Raw genomic sequence first — 20,852 nt, 5'->3', positions numbered from 1 at the left:
GTAGGCATGATGAGAATTTATGGTGGATTTGGTCAATGTGGAGGAGCTGTTATAGTTTATCATATTTGTTTCCCATTTCCTATATTGTCAAGGAAACAGTATAGGACATCTCCTTGGTCTGAGACCATCAAACACTATTTTTGCCGAAACAACGGCTAGATCTATATCGAATGTGCAAATGATAACGAAAGTGAGAGTTCTTGGTAGTGTGAAAATTGATGGTTTTGATTGGTTGACAGGAGAGGTATGTCGTTTCATTTCGCCTACAAATAGTTTCATTTTCCTTAAAACCAAGAAGAGAAGATTGTGGAATTATATTTATTGCTCCTTTGAAAAGGTGAACATGTGTCATGGCCCATGGGGCTTGAAGCAAAGGATAGGAGAGGACTCAAATGTTGCGAGTCTAAGACAGGGTGGGCTTTTCCTTGCAAAAGGCCCAAACAAAAGAAATCAAAATGGAATCGTTCTTCCTAAACTCGCTACCAACATCTCCACCAAGTTTATTTTAGCTACTTTTTTTTTTTTGTTAGTACTCGCTTCTATAATTCTATATTATTCTATTTCTTTAAACAGTATTTCTCACTCTTTTCTTGTTCTGTTTTCCTTCCAATAATAATATTTTTAAATATTCATTTTTAGTTATTTCTCATCCATTATTTTTCAACAGTTACAGTGAACTTGTGGAGGATAAAACCAGAGGAAAGAAGAAGGGGGAAGGGTTATTAATCCCAAGATGAAACAAACAGCGTTGTTTAATCTAAAATGACGCGGTTTTAGTTTCACTTACTTTGAAATGACATCATTTTATACGTATAATATAAAAAATATATATATGTAATCTGCCGGTTCAACTGTTTGGATTTGGTTCAGACCGAAACTGAACTGGCTGGTGTCAGTTTCCTTATTTTTTTGCCGCCGGCTAATCGGTTTCGGACTCTGGCGGCTAGTCCGCATCGGCGACATCAAGTCTTGTCAGTTTATGTATAGCCCTAATATCAAGGATAAATACATTTTTGGCATAATAAATTATAATACATATATCCTTTTTGTAAATATACTTTTACATATTTGATCATATATATTCATAGAAAAAGTCTAAAATTTATATAGACTGTAGTTAAATTCAATACTATACTGGTATGCGTTAATTATTATAAAATAATATATTTATACTATAATATAAATAGACTAATAGTTTAGTATATGTAAACATCATATTATTACTAACAGATAATTTGTAAAACTGGAAAAATCGGACCGAAATTGAAAAAACCTGAATTTTTTGTTTCAGTAGTGAATCGGTTCAATATCGGTTCTTAAATTTTCAAAATCAGTACATACCGTTTCGGTTCTAAAAAATATATAAAATCGGATCGAACCAGACCGATTACACCCTTAACTTTAAGTAGTCTTACTCATTAACTTTGCCAAGATGGTCATTTTGGGCGTAAAACCCGTAGTCTAAATCCCCTCCAAAACAACATTTTTGTGGTGGTGACTAAAGGCATGAGTAGCCTTTTAACTGTGGGTAAAACATGGACACGAAAGAGAGTAGGTCTCATATGGGGAATGAGATGAGAATCTATAAATAATTTATAAAGAAATAGTTTGTAAATATTAGTGAAATAATTTGAGTTAAGATGTTTTATTAGGTTTTGAAAAATTAAAGACAAAAATTGAATAAAAAGATCATAAATTTAAAATATTATTAGAATATAAATTTTACATGGAAGCCTTACACCACACAGTACTTCCACCTAATCAACATGTGATTTTTCATTTTTTCCATTCTTCAATGCTTAAAGATGTGTGTTTAAATTGAAATGCAAAAAGGATAAATCATATGTTGGTTAGGTTGGATGTGTATAGTGTAAGGCTTCTTTGTAGCATTTCTCAAATTTTTAATATTATTTTTATTTTAAAGTTTGAAAAAATTAAATTATTTTTCGAGTTATGTTTGGAAATTTGAGAAAATTATAATGAGGTAATGATTATATAAAAAAGTTGAAAACTTAAAATTAAAAAGTATTTGTATTTGAATGTTATTTGAAAAAATAAATTGAAAAATTTTGAAATGAGAAAAGATGGAACATGTTTCAGACGAGGCCTAATAGTCTTTTGAAAATTAGTCAAATAATATTAAAAAAAAAAATTAAATAGAGTTTCCAGACTAGTGGCTCAAAGATTAACAGCTGAAGTAATTGCACGGCTCTTTAAAATTGATAATGGCCAATCATAACCCAAGTTTTTGGGACCAATTATATTGATCTATTTACAAGATCTAGCAACCTAGAATCAAAGTACTTGAAAGCCTAGAAACTTGGCATAAAAAATAAAAGACAAACTGATTAAATCTCCACAGCTAGCCAAAAATAGAAATGCATGTTTCAACCGAAACCTAAGAGGGCCGGGGTTACAAATAACTAAGATCATAAGTACTGATCTCGCGCAGCCCCATCAGAACTAGCTGAATCGATCATGCGTTTGAAAGCTGGACGTTGGATGGCTTCTGAGGCACGTCGTTGTCGTTGTCGTCGTCTTTTGGAGTTGTCCTGTAATAAACTGCATATAGTATGAGTTGAGCGGCACCAGAGACTGCGCCAATACCATTGCTGACCTGTAAGATTAATATATATAGAAGGAATAATATGATCATAAGTTAAACTCCATGGATGTACGTACAAACAAGAACAAATATTAGTATTAATTGCAGATGTTTATAAGCATATGCTTGTAAATAATTTTTTTTCTTTTTAATTTTGGGGAGGGTAAATAAAAAAGAAATAAACAATATAATTACGTACCTCAAACACCCTGAAAGGCGTTCAATTTTCATTCCCAAAATTCTAACCCTAGCTATAAATTAAAGGTCATATATGTAGTGAAAGTTGAATTAGTTACCAGGATGTAGATATCAAACTTGATGAGGGCATAAGCTGTCCACACGCAACCGTTAAGGAAGTTGGCCAATGAGAGATAAAATGGCATGTATTTCACACTCTTGGTTGTGATGACTTGTTTCTGTTTATTAAGATCAAAAGGGGCGAAAAATATATCAAAGATCCCCAAATGCATAATAAAATCAAAGATCCGGCCTTGGATGAATGAAAACAATCGTTTTAATGGAATTACTGCATGGGATTCAAGAGAGAAAGAGATCATCAGACATACCATGACTGTAAGCGGAGAAACGTACATCATAATGTTGAAGATATCACAGATGATGCCCACCATCATGGATCTGTTCTTGTGAGTGTGTAATGCCAGCATAGTAATAACAACAATGAGGACCGTGAAAACGACTTCACCGGCAAGCCCTATCAGTACTTTTTTCTGTAAATAGAAACGACAAATCAACAAAAACACAATCACAAATTCTTAATTTCTTCCTTTGAATCAGTTTTAAATGAGTACACATGATGCACTTCCCAAATTGAAGTCCCTCTAGTATATTCTTTAATAACGACAAATTTTGATTAAAATAAGCAGTCAGGCATATGTTTAAAAGGTTAAATAGCCTATTTCTGATGTACTGGAACCCTCTAATCAATTTATATGATAAAGTAGGTGATCAGAATGTTAGTCAGCCAAAAGGATCACTAGGTCTAATTGATCCAAACCCCAATATTGTGGCCGGAAATATTAGAAATTCAAGCAAGCATTAATTCGATAAGGGTACGCACCCGTCCATTCTTCTGTTCCGCCGCATAGGCATAGAATATCGCTAAATAGATTAGCTCCAACGCTAACCCAACGCTATTGATTGTCACAACCAGAAGGCTGTCAGGGTGAACAAATGGCATGCCATAGAAGATCCAGAACAAGCAGTTCAGTACTGTTGCGATATAGGGGACCGGCGAGAAATCCTCCACTGCCTTTTTCGTAATGATTCTGTAAAATGTAGGCCTAACACAAAATTTCCGGACGTTTAATGCATGAATTACAAGAGTATGACTTTGAAGAGATTTTAGCAATAAATATAAATTAATCATCCGGAAACGGAACTAATGATCAACAACTGATCGAGACTAAGCTTTATACGAAGCTATATGCATCCATATATAATTGCATGTATACATAAAGCAGAGGATCATCAAAAAGATCAGAGGTACTTACACAGGTGAGAGGAAGAGCCCGAAGGAGATCACATTCCCTGCGCGCGCGGAGGTGATTAATAGTATCAATGACACCGAAATAATCAGCACACAATTACACAAAACTCTCTTAATATTAAATCGATGTATCTATGAACCAAAGCACTGCAACTCGATCAAAACTCCGAAATACTGTAACAATCTTACTTACATACATGAGAAATCCAGGAAATTTGTGCGTAAATTTCGCAATAAATTAGGAAATAACAGGAAATACACATATACAAACACACAAAGACAGCGACTGCACTGAGAAAACGAAGATCAAAATCAAAACACATTGTTTTGCGCTCTTTATAAAAAGGTTAACGCAAGGCCGTCACAATATTATAATGGACTACCATTTTCATTCGAAACCAAATTAAAAAAAGAAAAAACGAAAAACTACAGATGAATTAGAAAAAAATCAGAGATCATCATATAGGTAGCTAGGGCTCGAAAAATGTATATAGAAGAAGGGTCATGGAGCAGTAGTCACCGACGATCCCGACGACGTTTCTAGCGAATTTAGCGCTCACCATCTTCGAAGCGTACTCCTGAGAGTCTTGAGTTGAATTCAGAGATAAGAGGGGTTTTGGAGAGAGATCAGGAGAAGGCGGGGCAAATATATAAGAGCTTAGTGTTGGAGTAGGAGTAGGATCCAGTAGTTTGGAGCGGATTTGATCAAAATCAGATATATAATTATTTCATTAGTTAACAATATTAATTTTAGATTATTTGAATTTTTAAACGATAGATCTCGATCTCTATCTCTATCTCTAATCAATTAACTAACTTTCTTTATATATTTTTATATTTTTGTTAATTAATTAATTTGGTTTTCCGATTTTTTAACGCAATTAAATATATATATAATATAATTAATTAATTAACTATTCACACAAATATATATATATATATATAGCCCTTTGGTTTTCCAAATTTTCCAAATTACTTTTCTTTTTTTAAACCTACATATTTAAGTTTTTTCTAAAAAAAAATAAAAAATGGGAGAGTTATAATATTTAACGGAATCGAGTATGTGAATAGGCGGCGGCCATCTCCGGTATTAGTGCTCGCACGTCTCTGTGTCAAAACAGCGTGCATGGGAATGAAATCTATGGGAGAGATTGCACGGGGAGAGAGAAGAGAACCGTGCGTCCTGGACCGTTTGGGTTGGGGTAGTTACGTCATACGTGAAAGATTCTGATCATTTTGGTCTTGCATTTCCACTTAATCACGAAATATACCCCTCTTTTTTAAGTCACGTTTTTTTTTTTCTTTTTTTTAATAAATGATGGCTTATAAATAAATATATATATCTTCTATGTAAACAACGAGCCCATGTTTCAAAAAAAAAAGGAGCCCAAAAGTTCTCAAATATTCTGGGACCCAGATCCTACAAACTGACCAATGTGCCCTTTACTTTATAATATATTAAACTGGTGGGCATATATATTATATAATATAAATAAGTAATTTTATATATAGTTTTAAAATATTCAAGGTCCTTGTATTTTTAATTAAATCTGAGACACATTCTTTTTTCACTTGAATTTAAGATTAAATAATCATTTTTCTCTATATAAATATTATTTCTTTTTTAATCACTTGATTTTTGAATGAATTTAAATATATAGGCTGAAAAACTTTTCCTTTTCTTGTTAGGCTTAATATAATTTGGTCTCCTCCACTAAGTATTGTTTGTTCAATCACTTTTTTTTTTATTCCTGAGTAAAGCAGATCACAATTTTACTTTTGTAAGTTAATGATTTGGTTCCAATACCTTAATTAACAACTGACTTCTTTTATGTTGCATCCAAATCAATGATTTTATTCTAATGCATTATATATAAAATAATAATAATTATAGTCGTGAGTGTGCAAGCGTAACTTAATTATTTTTAATAAATTTAATAAATACGAGATTCATATACAAAAATAATAATTTTTTAATAATAAAATTATTTTTTTTTTAAATTGATTACGTACTATGTGATTATATATAATATTATTCTTTTATATATATATATATATATATATATAAAAGATGTGTACTCAATCATGTGGGTGCCATGCAATGCATTTTAATCCACCCTAGTTATAGTTGCTGCATATATCGATAGAGAGAGAGAGAGAGGGGTGGGTTATGAATTGACAGAGACATGATTGCCATGCTGCATGCACCTAGCTAATCAAATGTTATCACGAGACATCATGTAAAGCAATATTCATGACGACCTGGCTGGGCTAGCTATTCGATCGATCGTCACATCGATCTGTCAAAAAGAAGCATTAATATGAAAGAAAGAAAGCATCATGTCATGCATGCGTAAGAAGTACGTACCTTAATTAATATTATATTATATGCTCAATCGATCCGGCCAGTACTACTTTATATGAAATCATATATATATACTATATATCTGCGCGCAATACATGACATGATGACGTAAAAAATACAGTACGCTCACACAAACATATCGGTCTCAAAAGCAGCATTATTATTTGATCCTTCTTGATCAGGTCATGATCGATGCCTCTACCTTTCCAGTGATGGCCGGCTTTTCATTTCTGGATCGATCCCTGATCTCCTAAGTCCTACCCATTACTTGTACGTACGTAGTAGTTCACCATCTCATCCCCCACCTTTTCCTAAAGCTAACCCTAATAATTAATAAAGACAAAAGAAACGTCGTAAAAATCTTCGGATTCTTTCGTAGTCAAAAGACCACCCATTAGTTATTAGTCTATTGATTGCCTCCTTTAGTTGCGAAGATAGATCGATTTAAACTACAAAAGCGAGACATCGATCGAGAGGGAGACTTTAATGCGTGCACGCACAGCACAATGATGATCAGCTTAAAAACTTCCTTTTGCATGCAAATTTCCGGGCCAGTGCGTACCACGTGACCTACATCTATATATGAAAATTTTATGTTGTTCTTGAGCACTATTTATGTATTAGTACGTTGATGTTAAACCCTTTTTACTCTATACTAACTTATAAGGTCATTCTATGCATGATTTTTCTAAAAAAGCATAACGTCTTTTAATTTCTGCATATTGATTCCTAGCTATATATATATATATATATATATATATATATATATATCCTCATAATGAATATCATCTTGCATTAATTTATAATAATATGACTAAATTAATTTGTTATGAGTCGGGTTACTGATCTGCAGTCCAAGTAGTCCGTTCAATTTGACCGCTAGGTCAAATGTGTGTTTTTATTTTTTTATTATTTTATTTTTTATATTTTTTTAACACATTTAAATATTTTTAAAAAATAAAGAAAAATACATTAATATACTAAAAATTATTTTTTTAATTATTAAATAAAAAATATTTTTAAAAAAGTTAAATATATAACTCATCAAAATGAGAGGTCGAAGTAAAGTGAAAAACTAGTATTTTCCATGATCAGTTCAAACATTCTTAATTTATGCTCAGAAAAAGTGGATATTCTTTTGAATATAATTATGGCTATATATATATATATTGTAGATATGACAAATCAGTCATCGGGATTGGAGTTGTCACCATGCACATGTACAGTACTAGAAGAGAATGGCCAGTATCAGAGTTGAAAGAAAGAAAATATATAAACCTAGCAAAATAATTATGACATGAATATTATTTCCATACGCGCATTAATCCAAAAATAGTCGTGATCATGATTCAATAATATTCTGCCGGTCTAATGCGTCAGATAATGTTTGTTTTAGTGTCTCTTAATTTTCTAAATGATACAATAATTGTACTTTATGATGCTGTACACACCTATGGCCTGGTCGACGTACGTTTGAACTCCAATATTTAAACATGTAATTAAGTGTGGGTTGCATGTGATTGGTTTGGAAGTAAAAAATTGAGAAATTGAGATTTCATACGATCTCGCTTGTCATGACACTCGAGCGCAACTCAATATATGAGTTTGTTTTAGGTGTATTCGGTAATGGGCTCGAGCAAAACTCAATTTGTAAGTTTACTCGAGTCTCACATGACAATGAGTTCGAGCGTGACATAAATCTTAGTATTTGCTTAAGGTGTGCTCAACATGTCGCTTAAGCGAAAAATGTAATTTTTACCAAATTAGAATTTCCAACGCCATTTGTTATAAACATGTTATATTTAACTTGTTTTGTACAACTTTCAGCATAGTTTAAAGAGAACAATAGTCAAATGAATGCATATTATATGAGAGAATAAAAAGTTTTTGAGAGTGTGAGTTAAGATTAAGTTATTATAATATTTTTTGGTTAATAAGATTTCTACAGCTCTATAAATGTAGGTAGTTTGTCAAACCACCTAGATTGTATCGTGCGCTTGATCGTACTTGCTTTTACTTTAGTTTGTCATTATTAGTGTTGTGTGTTTTGTATAACATTAAGCATTAATTACTCGGAGAAATTTAATATAAATTCGTTTGCTTTAAACGCCCATCCCTCCCATTAATATCACATAAAAGAAAGTTATGTGAGGTGGAGAATCTGCATATATATATATATACACACACACACACACATATATATATATATATATAATCTTCAATTAAATCCTTAATCATCTAACACGATGTACAGTACTCATAAAAAGCCGTATATTCTCTTATAATATCTCTAGAATATTGTTAATTGGTAGTGAGCTAAATGTGTAGATGCAAGGGTTGTTTCCTAGCAGCTTGTTTCCATTAATTTGAGTTGGACATCATGATAATGCAGCTTTTTATATGAGAATAAAAGACTGATCGATCGATAGAGCTATTAAAAATTAGATAATGATCGATAAAGCTGCTATATATTGTCTTGCCAAGATTCTTAGACTTCGAAAACTTTCGGGGAGATCAAGTGAAACCCATTTTCCTTGTTTAGGATGGGAAAGTCCCTATTTTGTTTAATTTTATTTCTGTTCCTTTCCCACGTTATTCTTATAAGTGGTTGGATTATGAATAGATTGATAATCATAGTACTGCCATGTTCGATATTCTAGGTCATTGGTGGACAACTGGGCCAACATCTATGCACATGGAACTTGCGTATATAATATATATTAATTTCATTTTTCTTCTAATTAACCAAAGATTTAGATCAGTTTACGCTGAAATATGGGTACTAAATCTTTAATTCCCGGCCACTAGGATCTAAACATGTGCAAGCCTCATATATATATATACCACAAAGATGTTGGCTTACAGATCATGCGACATGAATTCCTATCTTCATATCCTCCAAGCCAAAGTGGTTTAGCAGTGGTACTGATCAGTAGTACTAGATAAAAGGATTGCCATTTAAAGCGAATTTCCTGACATCCATTAATTGATCATCAAATACCATGCAGCATATATATGATATATATGTAGTTCCAATAGTAGGTTTATTATTCTATATCTGTATAAAACTTCCACTAGGTGCAGTATATATAATAAATTTTATTCATGTGCCCATACATTATTTTGTCGGCTATATAAATAGTAATTTTCGGAATATAAAATTAAATTACAAGTAAAAAAGATCAATAAATAAATAAAAACATGCAGATGATCTAGTTTTCTTAATTTGGAATTAGCTATCATAATATATATATATATAATGGTGGATTAATTTATAAGTATGCATATATGCAGCATATTGATCCTGATCATGATCGGTTGGTGCGTGCAGCTAGCGTGTCCCATCAGCTATAATTAAGCCTCGTTTGTTTTTACAGATGAGTTGAGATTAAAATTAAAAATTGAATAAAATATTGTTAGAATATATTTTTTTAGTATTATTTTTATTTTGAGATTTGAAAATGTTGAATTGTTTATTTTATTTTGTGCGAAAATTTGAAAAAATTATAATAATTAAATCATGAGATAAGTTGAGATGAGTTATGAAAATAAACAAAGCCTAAATTTATCTCTGAGTAGTGCTTATGTAACCTTCATATATGCTAGCTACTAGCTAGCTAGATATATAGCAAGCTAGCTTTAAAAGTATTAGTAGTTCGATCCTTTTCAAAAGACAGTGCAATTAGTTAATCGATATATATACGGGCTCTATTCTTAGTTTATAATTAAAGACATGTACATACGCGTATGTACCCATGCACTCTGGTATACGTACGTAAATTAAACGATTGATCATGAGCATGATGCGTACTCAGTGAACAAGGCCATATATATGTTAGGATTTTAACATAAACCAGATTGATCACTTCGCATCCCACGCATGCAGCATGCAGAAACATCGTACTTAATTCTAAAGTAGGTTACACCAGGTAATTATTAGCTATACATATTATATATATATATATATATATATCACATTAATTAACTAATTGAGTGGTTAATTATTACAAATGCATGCAGCAAGCTAGCTAGCTAGCTGACTAGCTTATCAAATTAATTTGATAATGTCCCATGAATCATGATGTGAATTTCATGCATGCCACTCATTTTCGAAGATGCTGTCTTTGTTTGGTCCGCTTGTTAATTTGTTTGTTCTTTGGTTTTCTAATTCCTGATGATCTTTTCCCTTTCGCCAATCAACTAATGTTAAAACATTAATTAAGGTCATGATCATCAATATTATATATAATTAACTTTAATGGGTTGATTGATGTTTGGTTAGGGAGAAATTCGGATGGACAAGGCAGAGACCCATCAACATATTGATAGAGGTCGTGCCCACGCAGGTATGCACTAATTTGAACTTTCCATAATGTATAGTTTTCAGTGGTTAGTTTGGTAGTGACAATATGGGAGAATGAAGAAGCTAGCAATGGAAGGGTTGACCGGGTGAGGGAAGGATAGAAGGAAGGAGAGGGTCATGGATCAGGACTCGTGGTCGTCGGTCTCTGATACCATAACAGAGTTGCTCATTTACTGAAATCCTTCCTTACATTTCATTATGATCAATTCAAGTGTATTTATACACTGCTTTACAGAGGAATATGGAATAAAAAGAGAATCAAAATAGTTACAAGAATTGGAGGGAATAACATAAACATTCCCTACAGTTGTTCTAATACAGTACTATCCTGCACTCGTGATCCAATGGTGTCATCTATGCTAATAAGCTTTGATCTAATTATACGAGTACGTACATACGTAGGCTAGCTAGATTAATGTCTAGTACTACTACTACTCATGTTATATATATGTTGTTTAATATTATTAATGACTTTTGAAGGGAATTAATTAAGAAGATGGAGCATATTTTCTAATTAATATATATTCTTTCCTTCATGATCTCCAAATTATATGAATGTCCTCGATCGTATTAATTTATAAAACCACCGATCGATAGAGCCATGCATGAATAGATCCGGTGATCATGAACATGATCAGGAATTCTTCAACGTGACGCGTTCACATGATGACATGGTTGTGGGTGCATGCATGGGTTTTGCATACATGGTCTTGTTTGCTCTACCTTCTTAAATTAAAATGAGGGAAAAAAACAACAAAAACGGATAAAAACAATGAAAATTTTGAAAATATATAAATATATATATATATATATATATATATATACTACTAAGGGCAACATGTGCTACACGTTTGCCCTGTTGACCAATTTTGTTATAATTCAAATTTTTAACTATAAACGAACATAATTCTGTCTATATTTTTAAAATTTTTTTTCTTGTTTACAACACATATTATATACACGATCTGCATAATGTTTATAACTATAATACAACAACTTATAAGACCCAAGTCACAACTATGTACATATATTTTTAAAGTATATATTACAAGAGCAATAAATTTTAAATGGAATATTTGAAACATTCAACTTACTGTTTCACAAAAACCATTTCCCAAAACACATGAACCATAAAAATACTGGTTCACAAAAGCTATAATTCATTGTGTTTTCTTTTACTTCTATTCCCATGCTCCATTTTTTCCTCCTTTCTCTCTCTTTTTTTTTTTTTTGGCCATCAAAAAGGCTCGGGCTTCACTCGCTTTTCTAAGATCTGATCCTTATCCCCGATTGTTGAGCCATTTGAATTCCTCAATAAACTGGAGTATCTCGGTGATCGCTTGATCAATAGTTTCAAGGTGCTCTAAGATGGAGAGCTCGGGCGAGCTCATGACCATCTTAGGTACGACTCTCCAGAGGAGGTGCTGTCCTCTTCTTCTTGGCCATTAGGGTCCTCATGTAAACCTGAACAACTTCTACTATTCTGAGTGGGGAATAATAATGAAAACTACTATAGTGAGATTTTAAGAAATTTCAACAAATAAACAGTCAACATATAGCAGATTATCATAGGCATATACAAGTAAACCGCAAATAATAGCAATCTATAGATAGATGAATGCATGGATGTGAACTTGACATGAAAACTTTGAGATGAATGCGACTGACTTTTATAATCGTTGAGCATCCTAACTTGGGTTTCAAAGCAACCGAATGGGTTTTGCTTCTGGTCTTCACCATTCCTATTCACACCAGAGTTCAGTAGGTTGACTAAGGTTGCTTTTAGATGTTGAACTGAATTGAGTTGAGTTGAGTTGAGTTGAGATGATAAAATATTGTTAGAATATTATTTTTTAATATTATTGTTATTTTAAAATTTAAAATTATTTATTATATTTTATAGTGAAATTTGAAAAAATTGTAATGATGAGTTGAGATGGGTTTAGTAACCAAAAGAAGCCTAAATGAATACCTATGTTGCCACATCATACACCTCGAAATACACTCGACATCTAAAATTAACAAAGAGATTATTATTTGTTAGCATTCACATTTAGTACATTCTAATTTTGGCCAAAAATGTATGTGGTTACATAGCTATTCATTCAACCAACTTGCTGAACTCTTGTATGAATAGAGACGACGAAGACCAGGAGCAAAACTCATTCAGCTGCTTTAATATCCAAGTTGGGATGTTCGACGATTATAAAAGTCAGTCGCATACATATCAAAGTTTTCATGTCAAGTTCACATCCATACATTCATTTCTCCTCTATTTATTTCCTCGTTTAAGTTGACGCCCCTATTCTTCTCTCAAAACTCTCTCTCTCCTAACATCTATCTTCGAGAGTCTTCATCCTCGTCCTCTCTCTTTATCGTTTTCTCTCCAATGTGCCGTAGCTTCACCATTACACTACAGACAGCTACTTGGTCCATCTCTCAGCCGGATCAACACCAAGAAGACCTCACCATTTTGCCTCTCCTCATTTCTTCCTCTCTCTCTCTCTCTCTCTCTCTCTCTCTCTATGACAGAAGTTCTTTCTTTTGCCTCCATGTTTTTTTTTACTTTTTTGTTGGTCTATAGGTTTTTTTTTTTAAATGGTTTTATTTCTGTGGTTTTTCTGTTTTGTTTCTGTTTTCTACATACAGATTGGAGTCGATGTAAATTTTTTTTGAAGTTTGTCTATCTATGAATTTTTTTTTTTATAGATCTAAACAGATCTTCATATATTTGAAGAGATCATGTTCATATCTGAGTGGTTTCATTTTTTTTTAATTCCCTACAGATCTACAGATCGGAGTCTATGTTCACTTTTTTCTCATATATTTTTTTTTTCTCTTAATTTTTTTCTTCCTATAGATCCAAATCGATGTATATTTTTTTTTAAGTCGATTTATTTTTGATTTTTTTCCTTTATAGATCTGAACAGATCTTTATATATTTGAAGATATTGTGTTCAGAATAGAGTGGTGTCATTTCTTTTTACTTTTTCTTTGATCTGTAATTTTTTTTCGCTTTCATTTTTTCTGTTCTTTCACTCTTTTTTCATTTTTTTTTCTTCCATCGTGCATCTGTAAGTAAATGAACAGACGTTGTTCATTTTCTACAGATCTGAGTTGATATAAAAATTTACGAAAAGAGTATGGTTCTTGTGTATAGAGCAAAGAACTAAAATATTTTTATGTATGTGCTTAAATTTTTTTCTTCCTACAGATCTGAGTCGATGTAAGTTTTTTTTGAAGTCGGTTTATTTCTGGAATTTTTTTTTTCTTTATAGATCTAAACAAATGTTCATATATTTGAAGAAATCGTTCTAAGTGGTGTTATTTTCTTTTTACCTTTTTGTTGATCTGTAAATTTTTTTCACATTCGTTTTCTCTGTTCTTTCACTCTCTTTTTTTCTGCCATCGTTTGTCTGTAGGTAAATGAACAAAGAGTGGAATTTTTTTCTGATTGTGCCTAATTTTTATTTTTTTTACCTCACTCTAATCTTCTTTGTTTTTTCTTTCTTTTGTTTGTTGTCTTTTTTTTGTTGTCACTTTTTCCCTATAAATCTCAATAGATCTTCATATGTTTGAAGATATCTTGTTCATATTTCATTGTTATTTTCTTTGCCTCTCAATTGATCTTTATTTTTTGTTTCTCTTTGACCTTTGTTTTGTTTATTTTTTCCTCTATTGTAAATCTGTAGATAAGTGAATGGATGTTATTTGTTTCTGTTGCTTTCTTTTTTTTCCCTATAGATCTCAATACATCTTCAAATATGAAGAGATTGTGTGCATATATCAATTTCGTTATTTTCTTGTATCATTTTTGTTTGGCTGTGATCTAAAATTTTGTAGAACCTATGCGTTTGTAAAAGTTTTGATTTTTTTGTTTTGTTTTGTAGATCTCTCTATCTGTTATTTATTTATTACATTTGTTATTATCTCAAATCTAGGACTTTATTGTCTAAATGTTAATATTATTTATTATCAAATGTGCAGATTTATTTCTACTTTTTTATTATTATCTTAAATCTGAAATCTGAAATCTGAGATGTTATTATCTGAGATATTAATAAGTCGAAGTGCAAAATATTTGAAAACTCTGTTTAGATGCATTATTATTTGTAGTTTTAATTTTTTTTTTAAACGCAATTTCTACTTTCTTTCTCACGTTTATGTCTATTATGTTATGAATTTACGTTATAATTTTTTAGATTGAAAGTATTAGGCCTGAAATTATTCAAGCTAAAACTTTTTGACAATTTTATTAACGTACAATTTTTTTTTAGTTTGTAATTTAAATTTTTTTTAACATATATGTATATGTACTATTTCATGAAAGAATAGAAAATTTCTTATTTAAATGAGTACAAAAGCAAATAGAAGCATACCGACTTGATTTCAAAATTCACAAACGAAGAAGCAGATTTCACAAACAATTTAGAACTCAGAAGCGAAGAAATAGAACAACAAAAGCACCAAATTTTATCAAATAGCAAACAGTAAAAAATAAAAAAAGATGACAATCACTTTTATACTAAGCCGTAAGCAGTGAGCGGTGAAAAAAAAATTAAAAATAGAATCCGATAAGAGCTATGCGGATTGCGGAAGTAGTGGAAAACAAAAAGAAATGAGAATATGATAAGATCGAAGGATAAAACGGGAAAATGAATAGATAATGGAGGGTAAAATCGAAAAAAATGTTTGACAATAGCTACATGCCTATTAGCATAGAGGTTGTGAAAGTTGTGCAGAAGAGTGGGCGATTTGACTTTCTTTTTATTTTATTTTTATATTAATCATTGTTTAATAATTTTTTTAATTTTATAATATATTTTACAATAATATTATAAGATGATAATATTTTTATAAAATAATCTTATTTTTATATAAATATTACATGGATCCGGCATATTCCCCGACCACAAAACATGGGACCGATTTAACCCTGATGATCTGGCACTACAAGACACCAACCATTTCTTTAAGGTATGATTAAAAAAATTAAAAATTAAAAATTAAAAATAATAATAATCCTACGTCCCAGATCCATTCATCTAACGCCCACCCTCGCACACAAAAAACTTTAATAATTTATGTATATTTTTATTATTTACATAAAAGTGTCACGTTAATAGAATGGGAAAAAGATTTAAATCACGAGGGTAGTTTCGTGATCGCACTATTGGCAGATCTCTATAAAACGCGCTGAACTCACTTCTCTCAATTTTAGCTGCAAAAATAGCTTAGAACCCACTTTTGGAGTGCGACAGAAACCATTTCTCGCCGCGATTTCAGTCTCCGGCGACCGTCGTTTCCACTTTCCCATCTCTCTCTCTCTCTCTCAGTTTTATAAAGCTATTGATTTCTGGGCCATATCTTCGGTTTTTTTTGTCTCTGTTTTGTTCCGCAGTAATTCCATCTTTTTTCTTCGGAGCTCGAAGTGAAACACAAGTGGCCGGGAAAGTCAGGCTGAGCTGGGACAGAGCGGAGGGCTTGGCATGATGGGATTTTGTATATGCCCGTTACAGACGCCCGCGAGGTTGCTCTGGACCACAAGCTTCTTCCGCCACAAGCTTATGATTTTCTAATCCACCCGGCCTATATACTACCAACCACCACAATTCTACGTATAGTACAGTTAGTACTAGAAAAGCACCGGCCACCACCACCGGCACCGCGCCATACGAAAGCTTTTCTTTTGTCTCCTCTCGCCGGGGAAGACCAAACGTGTCGACGAAGGGTTGGATCATGGAGTCTGGCCACCTTTTCTTCGACTCTTCGGCTTGCCATCGCGGCAACATGTTGTTCCTCGGGAATTGTGATAATATTTTCCGAGGTATTTTCTTTTGTTATATTCTTTTTAAAAAATTATATATATAGAAGACTGACACTCTAAACTTAAAGTATATAAATTTATTTTTTTATCTTCATATTCTATTAAATATAAAATATAAAAATATAAAAATAAAATTATATATTTTTTAAGTAATATACAGATGGTAAAACTGATGTATAATATAACTCATTGTTTTTTATACTTTTTTTTTTCAATATTACCCCCTAATTTTTTGTTGTATATCGCTTCTACACGTGATGTTTTCTTCATTTCTTGTACCTCCGTTTGATTACTGAGAAACGTCGAGGGGAGTTAAAAAGAAATGAATTCCGAGCCTTTAATTGAAGAACTACGTTTTATGTTGTCATCAATTTTCATATTCCCGGTCTCCGTGAAACGGAAATTTCCAGCAAAATTCATGAGATTAATTTCTGTTCATGTTTCTCATGTTTTATGAATGAAGCTGAGTCCAAGACTCCAAAGAATCAACTTTGTTGTTAAACTTGATTAAGATATTATACATATATATGTACACATTTATTTTCTTACAGTGATTTTTTTGGTATACTAATCTGTGTATGGGCACGTTTCTGTATTGGGTGGTGTTGAATTAGGAGGAACAACGATGATGGGCATGGAGGAAACTTCTAAGAGGCGACCATTTTTCAGCTCGCCGGACGAACTCCTCGACGAGGATTATTACGACGAGCTGTTGCCGGAGAAGAAGCGCCGCCTCACTCCTGAACAGGTTTGTGAAATGCTCAACCCACCCACCACCAGTTACAACAATATGCTCACTGATCTTATACGTATCTGCTTTTTTTTTTTTTTTTTTTCTTTTTCATGCACCTTGTATTTCTTTATGATCGGCATGTCATATTCCCAAGTTCATTCTTTTATTTTTAAATCTTATCGGCATCAAACTCCATTGGGGTGATCAGTTGGAATTTTTTTTTCTCTGCTTCCATTGTCAGATCCGAATTGACCACTTTTGAACATATATTTGTGGGCTTGTATATTATTCTGTCTGTCGGTGAAGTAGTAAACCAATACCTCAGAGTAGAAAATATAATAGTAAAGATTAGTAGTAGAAGCTACGTGAATTTAAGAACCATCTCTTTGGAATTGATGCCCCACCATAATCACCTGGCAAGGAGGTCGGAAAATGAAGATAATTAAGATTTGGAGACTTTAGAATTTTCTTTAGGGACAAAGAAAGTAATTAATAGGAATCCTACGAGTTGCTGTGAATAATAAAACTATTCATCTTGGTGGAGAAGAGCATGAAATCTAAGATTCTGATTGTTTGGCTCTGTTTTCCCTACGTTTTGTAGCAATCCAATAAGAAAGTGTGACAATTCTTTGGTCTGAGTGATTTCCAGAGTGTTCTTTTTGAACTTTATGAGGGTAATTAATCTTTCAAGGTGCATCTGCTGGAGAAGAGCTTTGAGGCAGAGAACAAACTGGAGCCTGATCGAAAAACCCAGCTGGCCAAAAAGCTGGGGCTGCAGCCAAGACAGGTGGCTGTGTGGTTCCAGAACCGCCGGGCTCGGTGGAAGACAAAGCAGCTGGAGAGGGACAATGATTTCCTCAAATCCTCCTATGACTCACTCCTCTCTAATTATGACTCTCTTGTCAAAGAGAATGAGAAGCTGAAATCTGAGGTATGTTTGCCTTAAAGTTAACGCTTTCGAGCTTTATTTTCTCTGTCGTTCTTGTGTTTATACCAGAAGAACTGTAACATCCTCTGAAAAATCACGTTTGATTTGGTGATGATAATTGATTATTGTACTTGGACTTCTCTATTATTCATTTTGATATCTTTCTTATAACCATCTGGAGAGTTTTTTTGTACTTAGATCCGCTAGTTGATGAAAAACTAGGGGAGCAGAAAAGGGACAATTGTATTTATTAGATAATTTCAGTGCCTTACTAATCAACACTCCATCTTATGATATTGAGACACCTGTACCAGAAGATGATTGGACTCTGCCCGAAGAGGGTCCTACCAATTGAGATTCTTCCCTATAAACAAACATGTGTTTTTCCAATATAGCATCTGTTCTAAACCCCACCTTGATGTAAAAAGACAATTTAAAAGTCATTGGAGGAATATACCTTGGTAACTTTCTCAATCTGCCTAAAGACTCTTTCTGTGTGCAAAAATGGCCAAATCAATTTATCCCAGAATGAAAACAGCGACAAGTTGTTAAAGAAGGTATCTTAGTCACTTCAATAGGTTCACTGCTCACTTATTCATGTACTTCAGTCATGTAATTAATACGTAATGATAAATTGGACTGTAGTTGGTTTCCTTAGCTGAAAAACTTCAAGCAGAAGACGTGGTGGGAGCAGCCATTTCAGCTCAAAAGTTTGACCCATTTCCAGGGGATATAACCCATGTTTCGACCCTCCAAGTCATTGTGAAGGCTGAGGACCGCCTGAGTTCTCGGAGTGGGGAGAGTGCGGTAGTGGATGAGGACGGTCCACAGGTCATGGACAGCGGAGATTCTTACTTTCCAAGTGACAACTACCCCTACTGTGTTGCTCCAGTGGATATGGTCCAATCAGATCAGGAGGATAACAAGAGTGGTGATGGCCGTAATTACTTCCCAGATCATGATCAAGATCAACACCATGGGGAGGAAGAACCTTTGAGTTGGTGGATGTGGTCTTAAAATGTGCTTAAAGCTAATGGCTGGGTGTCGTTTACTGGCTTTTTAACATGTCATATATTCCAATACTAGTTTGCTCGAGCGGAAAACTATCTCGGAAACTATTTACTGTGGTTGAAAAAAACATAAGTTTAGTTTAGTGGCTAAGATCCTAGAACTGAGATCCCCGAGTCGAGTTAATGAATAAATCAAGTCAGTGTCGTCCTGTACGTACTTCTATGCCAATAAGGAGTAAAATTCTGGTTGAACTCTCTCTCTCACCTGATTTCTTCTCGAGACATTTCCATGCATGCATATGTTGGAGTGATCAATAAAAAAATACAAGAACGGCGTCTATATTTTCTGCCATCAATGCAAGTGATCATCAAATATAAGGTAGCTGACTGCGTTGAGGATCTGCATTTGAATTGTATTGCTTTCAAGGAAAGAAATGAAATTGCTTCGCACGCACATCATTTTGGGTTCTATTATTCTACAGGGCTGTTTGATAGTTTAGATCGATTTTCCCCATAGAGTTTCCACAAAACCAGTTGGAATTCTAAAACATATGCGCACTTGGTGCCTTCTTTAACTTCTTAAGTTGGGTATCTTTAATAAAGCTCACCCTTTGTGCTTTTTTTTTTTTTTTTGTCGAAGACTATTGAACAAGTCATCACCATCACTTTTCTCCACGACCACGATACCAAGGAGATATGAGACTCGTGCGAATATGCTAATATAGTTATATCCACCCACTGATCTCTCCCGTGGGTCATTTTCTGTGATTTTTTCATTTAGAAAAAGAAAGGATTTTTTTATTTTTTTTTTGAAAAAAATCAAGCCAACAACAGCAAATTCAGCGAGTATGAACGCTTCACAATCTCACAATATAACCATCAAGAAATAACCACGGGAGGTAACTCGTAAATTCCTTTTTTTAAATGGCTATGCTGTGTCCGAGGGTCTTTGCTTTGCACTGATAAAGGTGGTATGGAAGTTGGGTTTCTTCCATAGTTCCCTGTTACTTTTAGTGTGCAAGAACTGTGGAGGAGATCAGCAATGTTACTCACAGTGACAGACATACTCCGAGTGGTGCTGAGTCTCCTTGTCAACCAACATCAGCCCCAATATCGACGGTCACAACATGTCATCCTAACAATTAACATATATATATATATATATATATATGTGGATTGTTTAAGATTTGATTTCATTGATGTGATGTCAAAGTGGCCCAATATGCATTTGAAATAGAGACATCCAAAATCCCAACACTATTTCCACCATCTTACGATATCCTTGGAAAGGCAGAAAAAATACTCTCTAAGGCATGCAGATTCTAATTTTCTTCTTGGAGTCCAGCCTCAGATACAGATGCTTCCGCAACAAAAGATGGAAGTGTGAGGACAGGAGATCAGACAACTGACATTGGATAATCGCATTCAGAAAATGGAAGCTTGTGGATATTTCTCTAAAAGACTTTTCACTTTTGATGGGAACAAAGGCCTTGGTACGAATTATGTGCTCAATG

The 20,852-nt window shown here is 33.2% G+C and overlaps 2 protein-coding genes across 3 annotated transcripts; one reads left to right on the top strand and one right to left on the bottom strand.

Moving 5' to 3' along the window:
* Window positions 1-2,185: 2,185 nt before the first annotated feature.
* Window positions 2,186-4,808, bottom strand: LOC108997137 (bidirectional sugar transporter SWEET4). 2 transcript variants are annotated; one of them, XM_018973283.2, is made up of 6 exons: window positions 4,633-4,808; window positions 4,117-4,153; window positions 3,684-3,906; window positions 3,172-3,333; window positions 2,902-3,021; window positions 2,186-2,617 (listed from the first exon to the last, which is right to left on the bottom strand). In XM_018973283.2, the coding sequence occupies exons 1-6, from the start codon at window positions 4,673-4,675 to the stop codon at window positions 2,477-2,479; spliced, it is 726 nt and encodes a 241-aa protein (XP_018828828.1). In that variant the 5' UTR covers window positions 4,676-4,808; the 3' UTR covers window positions 2,186-2,476. The 2 variants fall into 2 exon arrangements, with proteins under 2 accessions (XP_018828828.1, XP_018828829.1); XM_018973284.2 differs by having other exon boundaries at window positions 4,673-4,719.
* Window positions 4,809-16,075: 11,267 nt separating this feature from the next.
* LOC108997007 (homeobox-leucine zipper protein HAT5-like) lies at window positions 16,076-19,595 on the top strand. Its single transcript, XM_018973075.2, has 4 exons — window positions 16,076-16,667; window positions 17,282-17,415; window positions 18,092-18,331; window positions 18,974-19,595. The coding sequence occupies exons 1-4, from the start codon at window positions 16,580-16,582 to the stop codon at window positions 19,343-19,345; spliced, it is 834 nt and encodes a 277-aa protein (XP_018828620.1). The 5' UTR covers window positions 16,076-16,579; the 3' UTR covers window positions 19,346-19,595.
* The last annotated feature ends 1,257 nt before the right edge of the window (window positions 19,596-20,852 follow it).

The sequence above is a fragment of the Juglans regia genome, chromosome 10 (genome assembly GCF_001411555.2).
Source record: "Juglans regia cultivar Chandler chromosome 10, Walnut 2.0, whole genome shotgun sequence".
Taxonomy (NCBI): domain Eukaryota; kingdom Viridiplantae; phylum Streptophyta; class Magnoliopsida; order Fagales; family Juglandaceae; genus Juglans; species Juglans regia.
The sequence above is the reverse complement of the archived record's forward strand: the minus strand, read 5'-3'. Positions and strand labels throughout refer to the sequence as shown.